Below are 25,373 nucleotides of genomic sequence, written 5' to 3'. Positions count from 1 at the left end.
ATTTACTCTTGCTAGTTTACTTTGTTAGGTTCGTATCTCTGGATTGACAAATAAAATCAACACTGTTTAATTTAATTCAACAACTCTTTATTTCACAACTCGTCTACACTATAGCAGTTTACTCTTAGCACTGATTGATTACGTTGGCGCTGCCACGGCTTATATAGCCACGCACTTCTCGCTGATGCCGACGTGTCCTTCTAGAATATCGCGTCTGGAAATTACCAGAACATACGGCTATACGGCGCCAGACGCAAGCAGACAGTCGCGGCGCCAGACTCAGCAATTGTTTAACTAGACGAGCAGACAGTGTGGCGCCAGATGTCTACAACAAGACAAATGCTATTCCATATACCTACAGCTATTGTTCATAATCAGGGATGCATATAGTAATACAAATACAACTTAATACTACTTTTTGTAACAATACTTTTATTAAAAGATCTCTAATAAATATTTCGTCAGTACTGTTTACGAAGGCAAATTAAGAAGAGATTAATAAAGGGACAAGTAAATAAATCTCACAAGTTTAACAAATTTGTGGAGCTAAAGGCCATTGCAGAAAGTGTATCGGGGACTGAAAAATTTTTTATTTTATTTTATTAAAGCTTACATAATAAACAAATTATTACATAAACTATAGTACGCAGCACTAGCATCATAGGCTTTCGGCTGACTGGTGGGATAATAGTTGGGTTCATTAAAAGCTGAGCAGGATCATCATTGTTGATAGAGATTACATAAGCTGTCTTCCATATCTTCTTTTTTAAAAAGGCAGTCCAGATTAAGACAATATGTTTTTATCGGAGATGTTGGTAACAAATAGTCTTTTTCTTACATATTGACAATGTTGCTTAAATGAATACTTAGAGTCTAATTTTAAGCCTAGGAACTTAAAACTATCTGTACAGATTAAATTTATATTATTAACGGCAAGTGTGGGTGTATTACAATGATGTTTCTTACAAATATGTAATAACTTAGATTTAGAGGAAGAAATTGACGTGCCCGAAGAACCGAACCAATGGGATAAGAGGGATAAGATTTTAAAAAAGGAAGACGTAACAACGGACAAATAGGAGGAATTAGAAAATAATGACTGAAAAAATAGTTGATATAACATTATATTACATCTTGTGGGAATTATTTTGAAGGCGAAAAAATAAATATTAATGAATAATTAAATATTTTGCGTTTTATTAACATTTTTCAAATATTTTTTCGTCACAATTTATATGCAAACATTCAGAACTATTATAAAAAAAATCAACCAACAGAGATATCAAGCGTCTTTGACATGAAATTTCAACTGGGAAATGTCTGGTTTTTAATGAACTAGTTTACACTCACATTTTCTATGACCTACTTTGACTCATACTAAATTAACATAATAAACTGCATGGTATTTTAAAGTCGACATTACAAGTTTAATCAAAGTGGATATATATATTTTTTTAAATTTATTTATAAATGCTTACAGCTTGACAAATTCTAAAATCAATTCAGATATTTAATCATTTAATTATGTATAGACAAATTATGTTGCCAATTTGTGAAGTATAACAACTCTTAAATAAATTATTCATTTGCACTTGCTCTAGGCATGTAAATATAATGAAAATTACTTTTCTTTTTGCTTGAGTTTCTCTAATCGTTCCACTTTTTTCACAAGTTCATCTATATTTAAATCATCAGGAACATTGAATCCGCCCTAAAAATTTAAAAATTACGAAAATTGTTTAAATATTTTACGATATTAATATTGTTCATACTAATTACCTGTCTTTCTTGCAAATTTTGTATTTTTCCCTCAATCATAATTTTATTACGCTGCATTTCTGATTCGGATATCAGTCGCTTATTGACAGACGTTATGAACCTAAAAGAATTATAATCATTAATACAAATGCATAAACATATTTATAAAACAGTTAATTACTTTTCAAGTAAATTGCATTCCGCTATTTCTTTTTGCAATTGTTGTTCTTGTTCCTTGATTTCTGATTGCATTTTAGCGATGGTTATACCATTTTCCAAGTGCTCTTTCAATTTCCCATAATAAAATTCTTTCAGATATTCCAAGTGTAAGTCATGCAGTTGTGTGACCTTCTGCAATTCTGCACATTCTTCTAATAAATTACAAACATCATCAGGCAGGTCGCAGAGTTCCAGTCCCACAAGACGCAGCTGATGCTCATAGTGCTCCCCTGTAATGCAAGCCATTATTAAGATTTTTATTTTGCCATGATAAGGGAACTCACTCAATTTTTGCAGTGCCTGCACTTCATCTTGCAACTGGAAATGATCTAGTAAATATGCGTTATAAGTTTTAATTCACGTAAACAGTATCCAATTAATATTACCCATAATAATTTATATTTATCCAACTGCGAGTGTAAGAAATTTCTGTTTATTTTGCTTTTCAATTAAACGTCAAAATTATAGTTTGTGACTTGGCAGCACTTTTAGCAGGAGAATCATGAATGTTAGCACTACTTGTAACAGCGCCATCTAAATTTAAAAAATGAAATGCATGCAAAAAAACCTTTTTGGCGCTCAATTAAACAACAGCTGTTTAGTAGATGCATTTTATAAACAATTTGTTGTAAAGTAATTTCCGTAGTAAATATTAAGAAAATGCAAGACGATTTAATACAAATTAGGCGTTTTTTAAAAGAACGATTACAGCGTGACTATACAACTTTACACGGGCATGAGGCGGAACGTGAAAACGTGAGGCAGTTGCTACAACGAACTGCAGAATTGGGAGAATCGAATTCACTACTGCTCATTGGCCCGCGAGGATCGGGCAAAAGCACTGTGAGTCCTTATGATTACAGATATTAATGTAAAAAATTATAATTCCGTCTATTCTAGTTAATTAATGCAGTGCTGAGTGACCTCGTGCCTAGCACAGATTTTCAACAAAATACAATGCTTGTGCATTTAAATGGCAATCTACACACTGATGACAAATTGGCACTCAAATCGATCACAGTACAAATGCAATTGGAAAATGCTGCCAATGGAAAAGCTTTTGGTTCCTTTGCAGAAAATTTAGCATTTCTATTGGCATGCCTGAAATCAGGCAACAAACGTTCTAAAAGTGTAATCTTCATATTGGATGAATTTGATCTCTTCTGCGCGCATCACAATCAGACGTTATTGTACAATTTGTTTGACGTGTCACAGTCGGCACAAGCACCGATCTGTGTGATAGGAGCAACATGCCGTCTGGATGTCATCGAATTGTTGGAGAAGCGGGTAAAATCCCGTTTTTCACACAGGTAATACTTAATAAGTTGAATTTCAAAATGAGTATTATAAAATTATAATATTTAATTGCAGACAAGTTTTCCTTTTTCCGACATCGGATAATTTTGAAAAATATCTAGATCTCTTCGAGACTTTATTAAGCATACCTACCGAAAGAGAGTTAAAGCAGATCGCAGAACGTATATCGCATTTACAGAAGCTGAATTCAACTGAGCTAACGATGCATCGCTGTCATTTCAATCCTGCGAAGTACAAATTTAATAGAAAATTTATTGAATCTTGGAATAATGGCATAGCTGTGCTAATAGATGAGGCAAAATCTGTGGCAGTATCTTCGTTAAAGACTCTATATGAAATCGATAAGAGTGAATCGTTTCTAAAAATATTCCTATTCCGCCTTGTATCGCAATTAGATCCAGACGCGCAACCAAATATCACCGCAGAGCAAATGTCCGAAATAGTTGCAACCTACACAATTGATCCGAGAGTAGAATTATTGTGCGGCTTATCCGTGCTCGAGTTGTGTCTAGTCATTGCCATCAAACATCATTCCGAAATCTATGATCGCGACCCTTTCAATTTCGAAATTATTTTCGCACGTTTTGCAAAATTCGCTAAAGTGTCCACCACTATGCAGGGCATAGAACGTGCCGTCTCGCTTAAGGCATTTGAACGACTGCGTCATATGGAAGTTATCCTACCAATTTCTAATTCAGTTGGCAAAGTGCAAAAAGACTTCGAAATGCACCGTCTGGCATTAACGTATGGCCAGTTGAATGATGCTGTACAAAAATATCAAGCTCTCCCAACGGAGGTAGCGCAATGGGCGCAGAGCTCTATAATTTAAGCAAATAAAAATATGGTTTAGTTATTTATTTTTTTTTAAATATATTTTAAGTCTTATTCAGTATTTTAAGTATTTAAATTTATTAGAACTGAGCAGTTAGTTGTTTTATTCCGAACGTTTCCACTCCACTATATATGTATTTCCGGCTAACCCGGCACTAGTTTGAAGCTGGCACGTTTATTGCATTTATACCAACATCCGGGCCAATTCTCATAAGGACAAATTGTTTTCTTGTTTTAAAATCGGGTATTTTCCGCCGTATATTGAGAAGATTTTGGTAACATGTAACAAATATAAGTTTAAATTCTACTGCCAACGAAATATTTACTTTGCCGTTATACTTCGACACAGAGTTGTTATTGCTTAGATGGAATATAAACTAAGACTCTGTTCGGACATAGAAATTTCTTTTGCCCTTTATCGGCATTTTCTCTTTTGATTTAGGATACAGAACTCTCTTTGTGGAAAAATTCGAATCAAATTTTTAAAATCCGTTAAGGTTGTTGCAGCAGCCTAAAATATTTGTTAAATAGTTTTTAAAGGCAAAGTTTCTCAGTTGACAGTTCTAATGTCGGACCAAAAATCGAATGAGGATTATTTTGAAAGCGACAACATTTATTTAAACAACTGAATTCACAAAATGAAAATTCTCTATTTTTTTTTATAAATTTTAAAAATCGATTTACATACGAAGTTTTACAGTTATGTGGTTTTTACACCATATTGAGATTTTGAAAAAGCTTTTCGATGAAGTATGTATATACAGATATACATACATACTTATATATAGATATGTATGCGTATACTCCTAGAAATAAAGGTGTCTTGTTTAAAAAGGGTGATGATAACAATTTTTCAGACCACATGTCAACACATCTAGGTCATTCAAACTTCCATATCATCAATGCTCTCTACTAAACCGATCGATAATGCTAATACCCTCATGATTTCGGCACCAGTATAATTGGCTGAACAATGCGATTGGCATGAGCTTAAGTATAAATTGGGCTGTTATATCAACCAGGAGTACAGTGTGGGAACAAGCGCGTAGAATGGTTAGCAGCAGTACCCAAAACAAAAAAATAGTAATATTCTAAGAGTGTCAACTCCGGCTACACAGAAAAAAAACAGAAAATATGCATTCCTCTTCGCTGCTAACATTTGGCGTTTTACTCTTACTAACTACTTTGGCAAACCATTGTCAGGGCAATGAAAGTCCAGGATTCTTCCTGAAGATCACTAAAAATGTGCCGCGCTTGGGACGACGATCGGACAGTTATTTCCTGAAGAATATGAAAACAATACCACGCATCGGACGTCGTGGCGATGGGGTAAACACGAAGTTTTATGAAAATATGTTTTTATTTTAAAACAATTGTTTAATTTTTCAGGAACTTGACGTCGCCCTTTTGCCCTCGCTTTCTAAGCGTATGCTTATGAATCCAGCCGAAGCAGCTGCAGCCGCCGAACGTGAATACAGCCTGGTGCAGCCGGTAACTTCGAATACACTCATCGAGTTGCTGAATAAGAATGCAATCGCCGCTGATAATATAAAATTCGTACACTGGAAGGATTTCGATCGTGCACTACAAAGAGACACGGAATTGTATGGCAAGCTGATCTCGTTGGGTCGTAAGCCAGATCAACGACTAAAGGCCGATCTCAATATTGATATGAACAGTGGCTTTACACCGCTAATATCAAGTTCCAACAGCAATGATTATATATATTACAACAAAGACGTGGACGAGATGTACGCACCGAAGTACGGTGGAGATTTTATGCGCTACAATCAACTAGATTAGGAATACGCAAACGTTATCGAAAGTCGTGTAACATTTATTGTATTATTGGGCATTGAATATGGTAATCTATTATGGTGCGGGCATATCTAGTCAAAAATAAAATATTAGGTAAATTAACCTACACTTATCCTTAATCCTCATGTAGTTGACTTTATGGGAACGTTGCATAGTGTCGTTTGGTTCTACCGAGTTAGCAGGCTTTGACCGAATAAAAAATCTTGGTCAAATTTGGTTACGTAGAGCCGAGTGCCGTGGGAACAGACGTTTTGTGTAGAAAAGTCTTCGTCACTTAGTTTCACTTACCGAAATTATAGATCTTTTTTTCTTAAAATTTATTTTATATCATATACGGGGGCGGTGCGGTAAGTACTTAGCCTTACCGCACGATAGTGCTTATTTTGGGTACTATAGTTGGAGATCATAGACAGGAACAGTAAAAATTTCAGCTGCATCGAAGTCGTACCCTTATTTTGACTTATTTGAGAAATGATAGCGAGGGAGGCGGTGGTTGTTCTCCTGTCGTCGCGTTAGTTGAGACCACTTCACGCCGTGTTTCATGCTGTTGAAATGAAATTCGAAGGAGTTTCTGACAATCACGTCATTCGTGACAAAAACATGCTTCCACTGCAGTGCTAAAAAATGATATTCACTCGACGTCTTGTTATTGCTTTTGGTTAATTGCCCATGCGACGCCGACTTTATACAGAGCTCCCGAATGCCCAGAATGTCAGCTATCTCGAACAGCTTCATTTCACGGGCATTCAAGGTCATCACAATATTCGATGCCAACGGCGTTCATCATCTTCCGTGCTCATATGGCCTGTATGATATTGGAAAACCACTTAAGTTAGGTTATGTTAGGGACGATGGCTGATCGACACTTGAACTACTATATGCAGTCCTTTGTGAATCTATAAAAACAGAATTCTTGCATTCGATCTTATATGATCTGAGCCCCCAAGTGTTTAAGCATTGACCTCGCGAACACGGGAGATTCCATAAGGGCCGTGATGTTTCCATTTTGTCTTTTTCCATATAGCTTCTGCAGCTGGCGTCCGGTAAGATTTTTAATTTTGGCTTGTTAGAACTGCCACAACAAGGGAGAGGCAACCCTTACTAAGGGCTCTTCGCGAAACCCAGCTTTCTAGTAGTAGAAAATACGAGGAAATGATACTTTTCCTAGCCAGATAGTCAGCTTTGCAGTTACCTGTAATTCCGCTGTGAACTGGCTCTGAACATACAGTTATTGAGCTCAAGGCTAGTATCGTTACGCTACTATCAGATTGGATAGTTATTTCTCGGTAGGAGGCTGCACACCGAAGCAGTATACTATATTTACGGCTACCTTAGTGGCACCAACCTAGGCTTGAAAAATACTGGAATAGTCAAGTAGTCTGAAGTTGTAATTGAGAGTTCCTGACAATACTCCCTTCCCCCCAAACTTTGACCCATCTTTGAAGATGCTCACTGGCCTTCTCCTCCACAACTCGGTTACAGGTACATATGTGGACGGAGAAAAGGCCGCCAGAGTTTGGTTTGGGGATTCCATGATTCAAACGATCCTTTATAAAGTCAAAGCTTGGGATGATTTCAGAAGCACCTTGATAACACACCCAAGATACTTTTTAGTATCGACAGCATTATTTGAATCAGAAAATGGTGTTTCAGTGACGTTACGAATCAATTGTGCGACAGTCATAACTTCGAAGTCGTGGATAATTTCGTCTATCTTCGAACCTGTATTAACACCAATAACAATAACTCACCCTTGAAATCCTTGCCAACAAGTGCTACTTCGGGCTGAGTAGGCAATTGAGAAGTAAACTCCGTTATTGACGAGCTATGACCAAACTCTACAAGTCACTCATTATCCCCGTTCAAAGGCATGAACGATGACAACATTTGATGAATCGGGATTACGAGTTTTCGAGAGAAAGGTACTGCGGAAAATTTATGGTCCTTTGCGAATCGGCATCGGTGAGTATCAAATTCGCAGTACCCGCCGGGGGATGCAGAGGAAGAAGAAAACGTCCACTTCATTGGAAAGACCAGGTGGAGAACGACTTGGCTATACTTAGAATGTCTAATTGAGGCCAAACAGCGAAACGAGAACGTCTGGCGCGCTACTCGTATAACCACATAAGCGGTGTCTACCCCAAAATACTAATCTTTGTTCTGAATTTTCTTCTAAATAAAAAAATTAACTAACAAATGAAAATGCATAAGACTAGATATGCACGTAATACTTCTTATGCACAATATTACCTGTGCAATTTGACTGACAAATCCCTTTGGACACACCAAATACTTGAAGTCAAATAATAGTTGCAACTGCACTCGCATACAACCACATTGACAGCGAATCGCACATGCTAAGAGTGATTGGCAGGTGGCGGCTGCGCAATAAAAACACACTTACATACATACTCACACAGCCGAAAACCAAGAAATAGGAAAACCGCATTATAAACTATTCCAAATACATGTGACTGAAGCAATGTCGGTGTGCAAGCGTTTAGCCCGACACACAATGGCAGCCACAAAACACCTGATCACTCAAGGCGTTTGCAAAAATACAAAAACAAAAGCAAGGCAATTGAATAAATAACGCGAGGCTGAAAAAAACAAACGTGTCGGGCATAATATTACACACTTGAGGTGCCATTGTGCACCAAAAGACTTTGACATTTACCTAGTGACACATCTATGCGGACGGACAACAAATCAGCTAGCAATGCGCACAACTAATGCTATAACTTTTCATCCAGTTTAAATTGTGCAAAATTATGGCGCTAATTAATTAGCGTATAAATTAAAATTAATTATAATATTTATGTGGCATTGTTCGCAGATAATGCCATTGAAAAATGCATAGCAATGCAGTTAACAGCGCAAATGTGTGTGTGTGCGCACTTACAAGGGCAGACCGATACAGTTTTGGCTCGAAAATAAAAAGCAAAAACAGTGGAAAAAGTTGGTTTATTTCTCAACTTAGTCTTGTGTTTACATAGTGCGATACTCTGGACACAGTGTTGCTCCAACTTCTTTAACACGTCAGGGTTTTTCGGCAATTAGGCATCGAATCGCTCCAAACACTTAGCATAGTAGAGCTCTGTAACCATTTAGCTCTCCTTCAAGTAGTCAATGTAGATCATCCTTTGTGAATCCTAGAATGCGGTGGTCATATAACATTCCGGTCGATAAGATATGTAGGTTTCACCGTCTTTGGAGCTTGTTCACCAGATGAAATCCACTGTTTTGACTGGACCTTGAACTTTCGTATGGCATTATATCCATGTTTCGTCGGCGGTCACGGAACGAAACAGGTATTCCGGAGTGAGCGAATGCGTTATCCATTGAACCAACAGTATTCTCATGGCCAATATTTTTTGCATTTAATCGAGCCAACAGTTTTCTCAAGTCCAAAATTTCATGCAGGATATGACCTAAATCTCTCATACGAGGCTCTTGTTTCGTTTCCATTGTGGGCGTTTTTAAGTGGCGGGTCCCAAACCAAGCGATTCTCTTTTTCAATTTAGCTCGACTACAAACGGATATTTTCGGGTTACTCAGAGGATACTTGGTCGTGAAGTCGTGAGCTTCTTGAACCATATCTAAAAGAATCGTATCTGGGGCTGAGAGAACTTTCCTCACAAAGGACTCTATCCTACCTTCTTTTATAAGAGTCTACAGCTGTTGGCATACGCCGATAATATTCTGCTGCTGTTAGATCTACTTTCCCCAGACTAGAAAGAAAGCGGAAGAAATGGGTCTGGTACTGAAGGAAGCCAAGGCGAAATATCTCGCGACTTGGCTTCCACGTCTCTGTTGAAAGTCATAAACTCGAAGCCGAACAAAAAAGTCAGCATCAAAATCAAACACAAAATAACTCTTGCCAACGTAACACCAGTGCGGGTTGAATAGGCAATTGAGAAGTAAAGTCCGCTCTCGACAAAGTAGGACCAAACTTTAGAAGTCAGTCATCATTCCCGTCCTGCTATATAGTGCAGAGACATGGACCATGAGTTTTCGAGAGAAAGGTGCTGCGGAAGATTCATGGTCCTTTGCGCATTGGCAACTGCGAATACCATAGTCGATGGAACGATGAGCTGTATGAGATCTATCTGAAAGCTTGACCATAGTCGTTTATAGGTTCTAGAATGTACTAGAAAATATTACATTTCTCTCGCGATAGTGGATTATAGTGAGGCGCAGTAAACATTGGACCACCCTCGTACACAAGCAACAAATCTTGCGATTTTGGCAAGTCACCGCCGCAGCAATGCCATTATTTCGCTTACCATTGCAGCAAGTTCGCAAGCATTCAACTGTCAGCTTGCAGCAACTTGCAGAGAGGGGATTCTATGCACCAACACAGCAAACTTATGCTAATACACAATGACATTGCACAATTTAATTGCACAGATTTGCTGAACATTTAACAGCAGTCAGACGCGAAGCGGCGAGTGGCATTTGCCACTTTTGTATTTTGTAGGCAATGCAACGCGAGTACAAATGCAGCAGTCACCATTGCTCTTACACACATACACACACATGTATGTATGTGTAGAGGTGGTACATAGGAAATGGCAATGACAGCAGCAAGCGTAGTGTTCGCAGCATTCCGATATAATTAACAAGCCTACCTCGCTTGCACCGACCGAGTGGCTAAGTACGCCTGCTGGTGACTGAGCATTAGAAGGTGCTGCTGGTAGGGGGAAGCATTGTTGCGCTGTTGAGCGGTGCTGTCAAAGCGCGCTGCCGCTCCGGTGTCATGTTAATTCCATTTTTATCACATCATGAGGCGTTCATTTATCATTTCACCGCAGATCTACGTTGCAGCGTAATTTTTCTCACTTTCTGCACCTCCACTCATGCGCTTTGCACTGAGGTGTATGTGTGTGTGTATGCGCGTGTCTTTGCTGCACTTGTTTGTCGGTTTGCTGTTTGTCACATTACTTGTTGAGTACTTTATTTATGCGCATGGAGTTGCCCGAAGAACTGAGTGATTTATGACTTTGATGCGTGTAATTCTCGCAAACAATTAGCACAGTTTTGTTGTAATGCTCGGACGTATGTTGTTGTACTTGTTATATTGTTATTCTTTGGTTCAATTATGCTGGGCTCGTCTTTATGGAATAATCGCTGAGTTAATAGAAAGTCAATTAAAATATTATAGCATGATCATGTAATTAGTATACTGATTAGGAGCTTTTGTAGACGGATTATAATACAAATTTAATTAGATTATGTTTGTATGAAACATATAACCGATTTGAAGATTCTTTATACTCTGAACAGTGTATACTGACTTTGCCAAGAAGTTTGTATGTCCCATAGATGGATAGAAAATATTTGAGGCTTTGCAATGTAAGCTATGGTCAATTGTGCCCTCTCCTATAACACATATGGTCACAAAGGTCCAGTACCCTCAACAGTTCCAGGAGCTTGCTGGGGATGTGATGTCATCCCTGTCCACGTAGATGGAACCTAACGCTTGCTTCTACAAATAGCTGGCCAATCTATTATCAGGTGTTCTGGTGTTTCCGGTTCCATCTCGCAAAACCGGCAGATTCCGCCAGAGACTATGCCCATGTTGGGAAAGTGCTTCTTGAGACTGTAGTGCCTTGTGTAGAGCGCGACGAGGAGGCGGAATTTGTCTCAGAGGAGGTTGATCTTATAAGGTTTAAACCTTACAAGGTTGTACCCTCCCAGTTGTAGCTTTGAGTGGCGCATTCCAACTGCCTGCTGCCAGTGTCGTTCTTTCTCCACTCTTTCCTGTGTGCGGAACAACTCCTTTATAGTGTGGAGTTCCACAGCAATGCACGGTTCTGGCCCCATCATCCTGGACGCTGTCACTTGCCGGCTACTACTTTATGCCCCGTTACCCAGATCAGGTGTATAGTATACGGTTGCCAACTGATAGGCGGTTCAGCCACCCTGTACACTCCTCCATAAGCTGAGATCACTTTCAGTGCCGCTTGACTATCTCTAAGTAGGGCGATACGCTCATTGCGAGAGGGATTGATTTCTACATATTGACGTTTAGCAAAGACTGCTGCTTGAAAGATGCTCGGAAAACGTTCCATTAGTACAGATAGTTTGGTATGTAGTCCCGCAATGCCTGCTCCAATGCCTTCTGGGGTTTTCGAGCCGTCAGTGTATCACTGGATAATGCAGCCCCTCAGTAGTTGACCCTCTTCGAAACGCCGTCCCTTGGAAGAAGGGCCAGTGGTGTGTCTTTCCCTAAGGGCTTCATTTGTTGGTATGACATTATCTTCCCTTTGCCAAACCCCTATGCTGCGATGAGCAGCATGTTACATTTCTTACTTAGCGAATCGCTTTAGAAAAGGCTGATGTAGATTAGTCAAGAGAAATGCTAACAAAATACGATAGCAGTGCTTCGAAAGACGTCTATGACATTGTGTTAGATGGTGAATCGTGGATTAACCCATATGAGCTCGAAAGTAAGTCAACTACGAGTATGTAGGTGTTTCAAGATGAGCCGAATCCACCAAAATTTGTTGGCACACGATGCATTTCCAAGCAAATGGTTTTATGTTTTTTAGAAAATACATTTCAAAAAACGGTGTTTAAAGATTGGAGCATAAAAAAAAAAATATATATGTGACCTGGTCTACGGAAAGGGGGCTTAGGTGTCAAAAAAATCAATTTTCACTTTTTAGTTGATTCGAATGGACGATGAGAGTTGTTTATTTTTTCTTTATTATTTTTGCACGTTAGCTCCCTTTTCGTAGACCAGGTCACATATAATAACAGTAGCTGATTATTCCTTGTTATTTTGTTAACAAATCTTCATCGTGACTATATAATATTAAAAGTTCATAAAAATCAACAAAAACGCGCTTGTTGTGCTAATGAATTTCGGCTACCGAAGTACAAATTCATGCACGAAATTTCAAGCTTGTTGACGGAGCTCCAAAATTCAAAGGAACTACATGCATTGTAAGCGCTATTAAAAATGCAAATACGTACATATGTACAAGTGTGTGTATGTGTGGCACGATACGCACGCGATTTATGAATCTGCTAATTTGTGAGCTCCGAATTTACAATTCAGCTGAGTCATAAATAAGTAATTAATCATTGTTTTAAGTATTTTCCAATTTTTTGCCATATCTTGGGATTTAGAGGTGAAAAGTGTGCCACTCGCAAGCGCAAGATGTCACGCTGTTTTTTCAGGAAAACTTCTTCTTAGTTTCCAAGTTTCTCGCTCTGTGTAATTTATGGGCGAATTCGCTCTTGGCACTTGTTGTCAATATTTTTATTTGAAGGTGTTGACATTTTCAAGTGTTTGCACTGTTGGACATCTAATCCTTTCTTTACATAAGGCGTTGACATGCAAAAGGGGTATTTAGTTACAAAAATCATGTGGGGAAACAGGTAGTCGGAATACATAATCGGTGATTTCAGTTTTAGGTGGTTGAAATTTGAAATATTTTGAAATATTGGCAACATCTATAACGGTTAGTGCACTTGTTTTATTTGATTGAAATATTATTTTCGTGTGAACATATAGCTCTGTTTCGATCCGTTATGGGTTTGAATAGTTCGTAAGAGAGCTGTTGTGTGGGATTTTGCTCACTTATTACAATTATCCATATGATCTGCTTCTGTCGGTTTATGTTTACAGATTTTCGCTCTCTAATATAATATAGTGGGTTAGATTTAGAAATTCTCGAAATAGGAAATATATTGATCAGAATCTCTAAGGACCGAATTTGTTACTAAAATTCAATTTTTGACGCACTAAATTAAATTTGTATGTTCCTAAGAGACTTTGTGATTATAAAATGTGTTTGTTTTTTTTACACACTTCTCACGAGAAGCTTTCGAAGCCAACTCATCGTCATGATTCCAAGTTATTTAAACATTCTGGTTGTTTCTGGCCAACATGATGTACTTGAACACGGGAGTGTTTAGACTGTTTTCAAATCTACGGTGAGCTATGAGATCCTTATATTTAGAAACCAACGTTAAGCACATTTCTTAATATTTCTCAGTCAATGTGAAAACAAATCTGAAGGCTAATTTCGTAAAAAAAATATTTCATTTCGTAAAACAAAAATAAGTCGATTTTGGTTAAATGTGCACCGCTTTGTTCAATATCTTGTTGTCTGTTTGAAGGAAATTCCATAATAACACATTTATATGTATAAACCCTCGTTCTTGATGGCAAAGTAACAAACAACATGTAACAAACAAATAGTAATTACACCAAGTCCGGACTATAAGGTGGAGTTAAACCCGTTTACTATTAAACTCCCAACCAAGCTCAGGAGCTTCTAGCGAGTCGTTATTAAACTATTGATGAACATTTATTGATTCCATGCCAATCCCACCGAACGCTGAGAAAATCCTTTAGGAACATCAGTCCTTGCTTGGCTACCCTTTGCATCGGCTCTGTCGTATGTGACCTGCTTTTCAGCGTCCTGTAACCAGGAGAAATTAATCGATTTTGTGCGATTCAGTGGTGATTAGTAAATAGAAATTCCTACCATTAGGTCTTTTTCGCGTTAACTCGTATCCTTTTTGTATTTAGCCTTACTTAAATGGTTCCAAACGGGTTTTGTGCAATATTTTACTTCGCGGCGATCAAAACATCTATTATTTTATCGATATTTTTCGATGTCTGGTACTCCAGACCGTGATTCATCTTGGACGACGTAAACAAAATTGCGCGTAATGGGCTGTTATAGTATCAGGACCACAACCACATTCACCTTTTCGCCTTTATCTGAGAAGTATTTGTAGTAAAGAGAATATTTTGAAATCCAAGCAGACTTTAATTTTACCTTGCTTTAAAATTCTGAAAAGCCAATACTTCGTCTAGATACTGCAAAGTTTTTATAAACTTATTAAGTCTGATCCATTTCGAGGTGCCCAACTCTTTTAAAGTAAAAACACATAAACTTCAATTTTAATGGGGAACGGTTATTATCATTCGAAAGAACAATCCTTCAAATGTTGGCCGTGGATGCTCCATACGTTGAGTCTAATTTTCGATGACTCGTTCGATGACTCGTTCGATGACTCGTTTATCCCCACAGGAAAAATCTAACGGTGTGGCGTCACACATGATACTATCTGCTCAATGAAGTGGTCTCTCAATAAATCCCTTGAATGATGTGGTGTATGGGAAATGGCGCCGTATTGTTGAAACCAAATGTTGCTGAGATCACGAGCTTTCAGGTATCAAATAGTCGATTATCATGGCGCGATAACGGTCGCTATTGACGGTTACGTTCTTATCGGCGTCATTTTTGAAAAAATGTGGACCGATTATTCCACCGACCCACAAACCACACCAAACCGTTGTTTTTGTTTTGGATGAAATGGCAGTTTTTGAATCTCTTCAGGTAGGTCTTCGTTTTAAATGTGGCAATTTTGTTTCTTTACATACCCATTCAGCCAGAAATGGGCCTCATTGCTGAACAAAATTTGGGTCAAAACGTCGGATCTTCTTGGAACTTTTCGAGGTCCAATCGAGCGAAGCGATGTCGCTTAGGAAAGTCGAGCGACTTCAGCTCTTTCACAAGCTGTATTTTGTACGCTTTCGATTTAATGTAAAATGCACTAAGTCGCTCCATATTTCTGAGTTGCTGCGAACGGCAATTAAGTTGGCCATAAGTTGAGCGAAGCGTTCTTTACAGAACGTCAATTTTCGTAATAAAGGCATAAATCTTTCCATGATGAAATGGCACAAAGTAACATGACGGCTTGACAGGACTGGCTTTGTCAAAAACGGTCTATTGAAAAAGGTACCTCGCCCGTAATATGTAATGTCCTGTCCTGTTAGTCGATTAGTCGAATACATAAAGCTCTAATTGGAATATATGAAAATATATTATATACATATATATATATATATATTTTTATTTATATATATAATATACATATTTTTCAGTATTCCATAGGTTTATTACTTAGAAAGTGTTAGGAGCAATAAAAATTTTTGATTTTCGCATTTATGCCACGCCAAAATTATTAAATAGATTCAAAAGTGCATAACTATAAGCCAATTGTTATTTTTCTTCTTCTTATGTATATTTCTTTCATATTACACAAATATAATCGGCTTAAAATTTGCTTTTTGTTATTGCACAAACAGCAGGTATTCTCAAAGGCCCTACATCTAGCTGTTACGCACACATTCACGTAATGTCATTACCACGCAACTAGGATTAAACACAAAGGACACACGCAATGTCCAAGCAATTCAAAAACAAAACTGTTAAATATAGTTGGTCAGTGGTTTTATGGTTTGTTGTGTAATTTCTGCTAATACCAATGAGATCAATACAAATACAATAGTGCCTTGACAATGCTTGGCTAATAGCAACATGACAAGGGTGTCGCAGACAAAGGCGCGCGCAGTTATTTACCGATACAGAAAAACGAGTGTTCTTGTGGTTTGCGGCAGATAAAAGAAACAAAAGCGCCTGCGCAATGGCAAGGTGTTGCATTGTTGCCGCATAGTGCGCAAGGTTGCATACAAGTACATCAATACGCGCATGCGGCGTTGTCAGCGGTGCCGGCGGTAGGTCCGGTCGATACATTTGTTAAGGCGTTGCGAGCATTTCCTACAACGAGCCATCGGTGGGTGTGCTTAGTTTTAGTCATTCGATTTGAAAGCGTGGAATTTAAGTGTTTTTCAATTTTCACCTTTCTTTTATGACTTGCTTTCGCTGCTACGCTTCTTTGTTCACGAATAATTCTATTTTCTATATTTTCAATAGAAAGAATAATAACTAATAAGCAGCGGCATTGTGTGTGCGCTGGAGTGGCGTTGCTTTAACAGTACCAAATTGAGAATTTATGATGGCCAAATATTTGGGAAATTAAATCATTGCAATGACAGATTTATTTGTTTTGTGAGGAGTTCTTTTTCATTGCGTTGATGTTGAAGAGAAGTATCACTTGTTTGTAGGCAGTTGGTTGGGAACATTTTGAAGTAGACCTTCGAAATTTTTATACATACATACATTATTCATATGCATATATGTACACACATATTCTTTAAATATTCCTTAATACAAATCTGCTTTTGCTATAATTTTTTTGCTCAAGCCATTTATGTCAATTGAGAAATTGCATGGCAACTTAAGCAAAGGAATTGCGTAATTTTACATACATGCCTGCTTGGGAAAATTATTTGGCGACTAATTTGCCAACATAAGTTGTCAATACAATCGCAGCAATATTAAAAGCAATTATTTAATAAATTTTCTTCAACAAAAATCTAATACAACTGAGCTTTATATGGCATTTTCATATTCCATATGGTATATACAACCCTTTATATGCACCCACCTATATCCAAAGTCTAGTAGGAATGTTAGCCTTTGCATTTGTTGCACACATAACCAATTACGAAATCAAGTCAAATGTAACAAAAGAAAGTCAGCATACATATAGATAAGTTGGTTAGAGCGGTGATGACAAATGCGTTCCCCCATTTTTTGTAGCAACAAGTGAATAATTGCATAGTAAATTTAGTCACACAGCGTGAATTCCACACATCAATGCAGTCACAGGAAAATCAGTATTAGAATTTGAAGTGATTATTGTTCATATTGGCATTGTCGTGATTTCAATAAGCATTACTTTTTTTGTGCTTGCGACTGTTTTATTTTTAATTTTTTTGTGTTAGCAAAAAGTCATGTTAAATGTGCACATACATACATATTTAAATATAAATAAAGTATGTATATAGTTAAATCATAATATCTCTTGATAAAGCAAAATCGATGATATCGGCAAATTTCCACGTTCGAAAATGGACGATAGTCGGAAATATTATAATTTGACACAGGAGTTCACGACTTGCAATTATACATACTGTTGGGAGCAAAAATGAATACAATTTTGTGCTTAGTGCCTTTATATCTGCATAAGTATAAAAGTAGCAAAGAAATTTTTAAAAGCTTTTCTCCTTTTAGTAATATTACAGAAACTTTCAGAAAATATCTAATTTCTAGTATATATTAATCCACACAATCCCTTTATTATACAAAATTATTTGTACAAGGTTTGGCATATTTTCGACCAAATTCTGTATAAATTCTTTTGGAATGCTTCTTTGTTATTATCACTGTTCCCCTTGCCAAGACTCGCCCAGATTCGTTGCGGTTGATCGGTGTTGTCCTAACCTTCATTCGACGACTGACCACAAATTCTCAATCGAATTCATTGGAATGGGGAGGTAATCACCGCCACGTACGCTTGCTGTCATACCTCTAGAATTGTATTTTTAGACGGTTTAAAGAAGTTGGGCCATCGCTGGGGCCAACATTGTATTTATATGGAGCTAATCGAAAACAATCTTAAATTTTACTTGTTTTCTGATATACTACATACACATATGCAGTGTTTTCTCATTCAAAAAAGTCAGTAACCTTCAGTCATTTTCATTTCGAACAAAATACATATAAAATAAACAATTTTAGTTTTTTTCAGTTAATAAAAGGGATAAACAGCGTACAAATAATTAACAAAAACAAAGAGGAAAATGCGTTACTTTTTAGAAATGGAAGAAGTCAAGCGCATGCAACGCTCCTTTAGCTATATAATGAGTAATGTAACAAGATACTTGAAAGCATCAAAATCAATTGCTCTCAGCACCGAAGAAAGCCTCTGAATTGGAAACTATTAGGTGTTGAAAATTCTGCTGCAGAGACGTGTGTAAACAGTTTAATGATTTAGAGATTATTTGATCGATTTTAAAATTTAAGTGTGCTTAAATGTAGTTTACCGAAAATAATATTTATCAAAATAAAAATGGAGATGCATATAACGGGTGATTTTTTTGAGGTTAGGATTTTCATGCATTAGTATTTGACAGATCACGTGGGATTTCAGACATGGTGTCAAAGAGAAAGATGCTCAGTATGCTTTGACATTTCATCATGAATAGACTTACTAACGAGCAACGCTTGCAAATCATTGAATTTTATTACCAAAATCAGTGTTCGGTTCGAAATGTTTTTTATCGACAAATTTTGTTCAGCGATGAGGCTCATTTCTGGTTGAATGGCTACGTAAATAAGCAAAATTGCCGCATTTGGGGTGAAGAGCAACCAGAAGCCGTTCAAGAACTGCCCATGCATCCCGAAAAATGCACTGTTTGGTGTGGTTTGTACGCTGGTGGAATCATTGGACCGTATTTTTTCAAAGATGCTGTTGGACGCAACGTTACGGTGAATGGCGATCGCTATCGTTCGATGCTAACAAACTTTTTGTTGCCAAAAATGGAAGAACTGAACTTGGTTGACATGTGGTTTCAACAAGATGGCGCTACATGCCACACAGCTCGCGATTCTATGGCCATTTTGAGGGAAAACTTCGGACAACAATTCATCTCAAGAAATGGACCCGTAAGTTGGCCACCAAGATCATGCGATTTAACGCCTTTAGACTATTTTTTGTGGGGCTACGTCAAGTCTAAAGTCTACAGAAATAAGCCAGCAACTATTCCAGCTTTGGAAGACAACATTTCCGAAGAAATTCGGGCTATTCCGGCCGAAATGCTCGAAAAAGTTGCCCAAAATTGGACTTTCCGAATGGACCACCTAAGACGCAGCCGCGGTCAACATTTAAATGAAATTATCTTCAAAAAGTAAATGTCATGAACCAATCTAACGTTTCAAATAAAGAACCGATGAGATTTTGCAAATTTTATGCGTTTTTTTTTAAAAAAAAGTTATCAAGCTCTTAAAAAATTACCCTTTATAATTTACATATATAAAGTTAAAGTAAAAGTGAATTTGTGAACACCGAGGATATCGTGGAATACTCCTAGCTATTATCCATACTAAGTCTAGTAAGGAGTAGTCGGATACTACTCCTTCCTATGATTAACGTTTTGACGATTTAAAAAATGTAACGTGGCTGAGATGGATTTTACAAACACATTGTGAAAGTGTTAGCACGATTGATGGTTTCATTTTTCCCCGCAGTGAGGGCTGTTATTGAGAACTACATAGTATCGATGAATGTTATGCCTTTAGTGTCTTCAGTGAATTTTTGTTTTCTCAGTCATATGTATGTATATTCATCCACCAGTAATGATGAATGTAGAGTGCAGTAGATCCATAAGAGATGTTGAGATCTGGTATCCTCTGCTATCCACTACTATTCTCAAGCACTCGTCAATGAAAATTAAGTCCTTGTATGGAAAGCTTTTGCATTTGTCGAGATATCGTCAAGAAATTTGGAACTTATTATTTTTCAAGGTAACGAAATAATATCTGAAGAAATTATTCAGATCAGACTACTATAACATATAGTTGCCATACAAACTGACCGATCAAAATCAGGATATTTTTACACTACTTATAAAAAATGCACTTGTGAAGGGATTCGGTGTAGCCGAAGTTCAAGATTTTTTTGCTTTTACTAATAACGGAAAATAATTTTTAGGACCCGAAAGCATACGTTAAGTGGTAACTTGGGTTTACGCGTTTCAAAAAAAAATATTGTTCGACATTTTCAAGCTGATCCGACTAATAGTTTCAGATACACAGCCTTGAGAACTTGTGCGGGCTTCGGTCTCTTCGACTAAACAACACTAATTTTCGATTTTTCTTAAACGTCTGTTTTTGAAGACATTTTGCAAAATTTCTCGAGAGCCAATCAACCGATCTTCATGAAATTATGCACAGGTCTTTGAGATACAAGTCTTACAGATTTTTTTCCGATTACAACTTTTTAAAAAAAAAAGTTTCTCAAAATTTTAATTTTTATGTGAAAATGTCTAACAAAAATCCAATTTTCAGTTATTTTCCAAGTCTTAAGTTAAGGTTTTAACTAAAACACGTAATTTGTTTTACTTTAGATGCGCGGGCGCATCTTTTTTTCGACGGTTCATCGGAATAAAATATTTAATGTTTTATATGAGAAAAAGATGGTTGAAAAATGCTGTTTTTTACTCGAGGGATCCCATGTAACTCCTTAAAACCGATAAAACTTATTATTTTGAAATCCTACATGGGCCTTATTCCCTCTACTAATACTACAAAATCATGAATCTTATCTGAGTGAAAGGGTGACTTTATATTGATAGCAATAATACACAAAGATTCGCAGTACTAGTATACTAGACGAGATCTTCCCAATTAAAGAATAATAAGAAAACACAGGTATCTCTATTAGACATATACATATACATATGTATGTACATCGCTACATTTATACCCGCGCACGCACATATGCGTGCATATACAAATATACACACATGCTAGGCATTTATAAAATGGAGATTTGTTGTTAGTCACTCTGAACAAAACGGAAGATCGCGTTTTTACTTTTGCTTCCCATCTTTGATGGCGTCCATGCGCACGCACACGCACACCTACACACTCACATGCACTTTTGCATGATGTAAATGTCGCCACACAACTGATTGCATGTTGATCCGTAAATCTTCAAGACGCCATGTCACAAATTTACCAAGCGCCTAGCGTTTGCTTGTTGTGTTCTACGCCTAGGGCTCGCCAAAGCCTCCACCAATATGCTTTGATTTTTCCCATTTTCATCAACGCATTCGTTCTAAGATCGTCAGCTTCACCACTATTTAACATATGTATGTATGTAGGCATATATAAATGCATATTGTTGTTGTTGTTACCTTTGGCTAGCATGTTGACGACGGCGCATTGTCGGCGAAGTCGGCCCTATTATTATAGCTGTCGTCTTAGCTGAAATTGGGCAGCACTGATGCGCTTGCATGTTTCATTCATAAACGCCGATGCCGCGATGGTTGACCGTTTGTTTGTGTTTTGTTTTTTTTTTTTTTTATTTAACCACGGCATAGTGCTGTAGCCCTTTTATAAAAAAAAAATGAAAATAGCTGTGGACTTAAGAAGCTACATTCAGTAGTTGGAAAGGGGAAAAATTGATTTACGACTTCCGGTCCGCTTAGTTCAAATGCTTCGTTTTATTTAATGTTTATTTAAACTCGATTTTTTTATTTCAGATCGTTTTAGGGTTTCATGGTTTTCTGGTTCGCTATATTTTCCTTTGTTTGTGGTTAGAGTCAAAACGTCTATTGGCCATTTGTTTTAACGCATAGTTAATTTCGTTGTTCAAAAGCTACTTTAAAGCGTTTACTTAATAATATTAATGAATTGGAAGCATTTTCATTAGCAAATTAAATAATCGAGCTAAAAGTGAATTTTTTAGTTGCAACCGCAAGTTTTAGTTATTTATTGTGTTAAGGATTGGTGAATACTAACCACGCCTGGTAAAGTGAGATGAGAAATATTTTCCATTCTTGTTGATTCTATTCTCTCATTTGAAAGTTGAGCAGTACTGATCTAGTGCATAAAACTATTTTAAATACATTTCTAGAAATAGCGTGTATCGTATTTCTTGAACAGAATATCTGTATCTGAAGTTGTACCCAGGTGATAACCGATTGATGCGCAATCAGACTGAGGGATGACGGTTATATTATATGTTGCGGGGACTGAGCAAGCTCGGTTGCGAAGTAGCTCCACGGGAAGTAGCAGTTTTTTGTCTAACTTTTATTGACTATATAGTAAAGCTTGACTACACCATCACAGCAGCACGGATTATATCCACTTGTAAGTTAGGAAAAACGCGTTTATTTAATAAATGCATAAAAATCGGCGATAAATCTCGAAAAGTTTGGATGCCTTTGATCTCGTAACACAGTCGTTTTGTGCGAAAAAACATACACTTCACAATGGCTCAAAAATTATTATCTAAAACCTTATTCCTTCGATTAATACCTGGAATATAGAGGGTAATCAATTTCGAGGTTCCCTACTTTTTCTAAAGAAAAAACGCAGAAGCTTCAAATTGTTTATTATCATTCGAAAGAACATTCTTTGTCGTTTATATTTTGAAGATCATCTCTTTCAAATGTTGGCTGCCTTCTACGGCTCAGATGGTCTAACCGATGAGTCCAACTTTCTATGATTCGCTCGAGCATTTCGACTGGTAACTGGCGAATTACACACGTGATGATTAGCTCCAAGGCCTAGATCGTCCGCATTGACTTAAGACTTTACATATGTACATATATGTACTTACAGGAAAAAGTCTAAAAGTATGATATCACACGATCTTGGTGACCAAGATGATGCTCACCGAAATGTTCTCTCAATAAATCCATTGATTGATGCGATGTGCAGGGAGTGGCATCGTCTTGTTAAACCCAAATGTCGTCGAAATCACGTGTTTCAATTTCAGACACGGTCGCCATTGACGATTACGTTCTAACCGGCATCAGTTTTTAAGAAATGTGAACCGATGGTTGCACCGGCCCCCAAATTACACCAAACCGTTCTCTTCAGGTCAAATGCGTCAAATTTCCAATTGAGCCAAAAATGAGCTTTTCAAAAGCCCATAGATCTCGACGTAAAATGCGCTAAGTCGTTCCATGCGTCAGTTCGAGTTGCTGCGAATGGCATCGAGTCTACTCTCCACGGTCTTCGTGTACAATGTAAGCTACGCCTGCTATATTTGCTTCACCGCCTAGTGGACGTTATCTATTTGGACGAATATTCTTCTTCTTTACTGGCGTAGACACCGCTTACGCGATTATAGCAGAGTCAACAACAGCGAGGCTGTTGGCGGTTTTTCATTGGGGGTGTTTTTTACGTGGCGGGTCCCAAACCCAGCGCACAACCCTATGCAGGGGATGTTTCGGCGTCTCACTTTAGCTCGCCTTCAAACGGATGTTCTTAGGCTACCCAGAGGATACTTGGTCAAAGACCGGAAGTCGTGAGCTGGTTCAGTCACATGTAAAACAATCGTTTCTGGCCACTCCCAAGTGAATGGCGATCAGAGAAGTCTCCTCACTTGCATGAGGTTCTACAAATGACTTGACCGATTGGTCGAATATTATCCAATAATAAATGATGGGTCTCAAGATGATTTTTCCCTGCAATAACAACAATGAACTATGCACTTTAAATGGCAACTATGCAGAGGCATGCAATAAGAGTATATTATACTGTATGCACTAGATATTATATAAACGTACATATGCATATTTTAGAGCCGAATAAATTTAATATTCGAAAACAATTGAAGGCAGAGCGTCAAATTCACATTGTTGAGGTAGGTACGATATAACACCTCTGAGAAACGGCAAGTGTTTCAACCACTTACCGCCATTCCGATAGTGATTCACTTTACAACGAACGCCTGACCGTGCTGGATATTTGTAAGGCCGGTAGTTTTCCACAATTGTTACCGCATTGCCGGGCAATCCGTAACACTCACTAAATACAGTCAAGAAAATACAGGTTCGTGTGTATGCTCACTGTCAAGTGTAGTGAAGTCATAAGAACTCTATGGATGTGTTTATAGGAAAAACCTGGTTATGAAATTCGTATGTAAATAATGTATGAGCGGCATAATTATTGAACTATGTATTGAATTATTATAGAGGTATGTGTAGGTATGTATGAATTCGATTAATACAGTAGTGAGCAAAAAAAATGAAATGTGAGTTTCCAAGAAATTTTGCGAGTCTCATTTGCGCTTGATTGTATTTTAACTTGTTTGAAACGTTGTTCGTAAGCTTACAAATTGCATCGGCAAGTTGTTTGATCTTTGGCTATCCAATACATAAATCCATTCCACAGCGTTCGGTTTTAGGAATAACATATGTACTCACTTAATTGTATTTAAAACCACATATCCTTATATGTATATGAATAGGTACCGGGAAGGGTGATCCAATAAGAAAGGAATGTGGTCCAAGGGAAAATAAAAATTTAGAAGAGATGGCGACTTATTTCGCAAAATAGTATCTTTTGAGCTCGATAAACTATGTTTATTCGATTCTCCAACTTCTTTAGCCCGTCTGAAATGTATGCTTTCTGGAGTTCACTAAAGTAGCACTCCGTGGCAGTGATAACATTCACATTGAGATCATGTTCGGAAACCAAAAGAAGTCGCACATGGGCTGGATAATATAATGGATTTCGTAGCAGTTCCTAGTCTAATACGATCACTTAGGTTATGGCGATAATTATAAGGTGTGTTCCAAAGTAAACAGGACTTTTTGAATCAATGGTCCCATCTGTATGTCGATTGGTGCGTTAGAATCTGCTTTCTTTATCGATTGTCCATCATGACATTTCATTGATTGGAAGTGAAGTTATCTCGTTTTAAGTGTCAGCATGTTTGTGTTATCGGTGCGAAAATGAGCTTCGAACAAAGATCCAACATTAAATTTTGTTTTAAAATTGGTAAGATTTTTTTACCGAAACGTTTCAATTGATGAAGCGAGTTTATGACCTTGATTGCCTATCCCGTAGCAGAATGCACGAGTGGTTTCAACGTTTTTAAAGTGGTCGTGAGGATATAAATGATGATCAATATGTGGGCCAATCAAAATACGTGCTCACCGAAAATACCATCGAAACTGTACGTGAATTCATCAA

At 37.5% G+C, this 25,373-nt stretch overlaps 3 protein-coding genes across 3 annotated transcripts; 2 read left to right on the top strand and 1 right to left on the bottom strand.

Annotated features, from left to right (window-relative positions):
• Positions 1–1,536: 1,536 nt before the first annotated feature.
• LOC105227306 (augmin complex subunit wac) lies at positions 1,537–2,499 on the bottom strand. Its single transcript, XM_011206575.4, has 5 exons — positions 2,364–2,499; positions 2,262–2,306; positions 1,940–2,207; positions 1,780–1,879; positions 1,537–1,711 (listed from the first exon to the last, which is right to left on the bottom strand). The coding sequence occupies exons 1-5, from the start codon at positions 2,365–2,367 to the stop codon at positions 1,622–1,624; spliced, it is 507 nt and encodes a 168-aa protein (XP_011204877.2). The 5' UTR covers positions 2,368–2,499; the 3' UTR covers positions 1,537–1,621.
• A 31-nt stretch (positions 2,500–2,530) lies between these two features.
• On the top strand, positions 2,531–4,186 carry LOC105227305 (origin recognition complex subunit 4). Its single transcript, XM_011206573.4, has 3 exons — positions 2,531–2,820; positions 2,878–3,287; positions 3,349–4,186. The coding sequence occupies exons 1-3, from the start codon at positions 2,638–2,640 to the stop codon at positions 4,121–4,123; spliced, it is 1,368 nt and encodes a 455-aa protein (XP_011204875.2). The 5' UTR covers positions 2,531–2,637; the 3' UTR covers positions 4,124–4,186.
• A 1,032-nt stretch (positions 4,187–5,218) lies between these two features.
• On the top strand, positions 5,219–6,073 carry LOC105227304 (uncharacterized). The gene is made up of 2 exons (XM_011206572.4): positions 5,219–5,454; positions 5,515–6,073. Exons 1-2 carry the CDS (start codon positions 5,260–5,262, stop codon positions 5,926–5,928), a joined length of 609 nt encoding a protein of 202 aa, XP_011204874.1. The 5' UTR covers positions 5,219–5,259; the 3' UTR covers positions 5,929–6,073.
• Positions 6,074–25,373: the final 19,300 nt, after the last annotated feature.

Source organism: Bactrocera dorsalis, chromosome 3, assembly GCF_023373825.1.
Source record: "Bactrocera dorsalis isolate Fly_Bdor chromosome 3, ASM2337382v1, whole genome shotgun sequence".
NCBI lineage: Eukaryota > Metazoa > Arthropoda > Insecta > Diptera > Tephritidae > Bactrocera > Bactrocera dorsalis.
Note: the sequence above shows the minus strand (reverse complement) of the source record. Positions and strands in the feature narration are given on the sequence as shown.

Coding starts and splice junctions, on each gene's coding strand:
- LOC105227305 (XM_011206573.4), top strand. CDS start 2,638: ATGCAAGACGATTTAATACAAATTAGGCGTTTTTTAAAAGAACGATTA. Junction 2,821..2,877: donor GAGGATCGGGCAAAAGCACT/GTGAGTCCTTAT, acceptor CGTCTATTCTAG/TTAATTAATGCAGTGCTGAG. Junction 3,288..3,348: donor AAATCCCGTTTTTCACACAG/GTAATACTTAAT, acceptor ATTTAATTGCAG/ACAAGTTTTCCTTTTTCCGA.
- LOC105227304 (XM_011206572.4), top strand. CDS start 5,260: ATGCATTCCTCTTCGCTGCTAACATTTGGCGTTTTACTCTTACTAACT. Junction 5,455..5,514: donor TCGGACGTCGTGGCGATGGG/GTAAACACGAAG, acceptor TTAATTTTTCAG/GAACTTGACGTCGCCCTTTT.
- LOC105227306 (XM_011206575.4), bottom strand. Junction 2,208..2,261: donor GCAGGCACTGCAAAAATTGA/GTGAGTTCCCTT, acceptor CTTGCATTACAG/GGGAGCACTATGAGCATCAG. Junction 1,880..1,939: donor GAATGCAATTTACTTGAAAA/GTAATTAACTGT, acceptor TAATTCTTTTAG/GTTCATAACGTCTGTCAATA.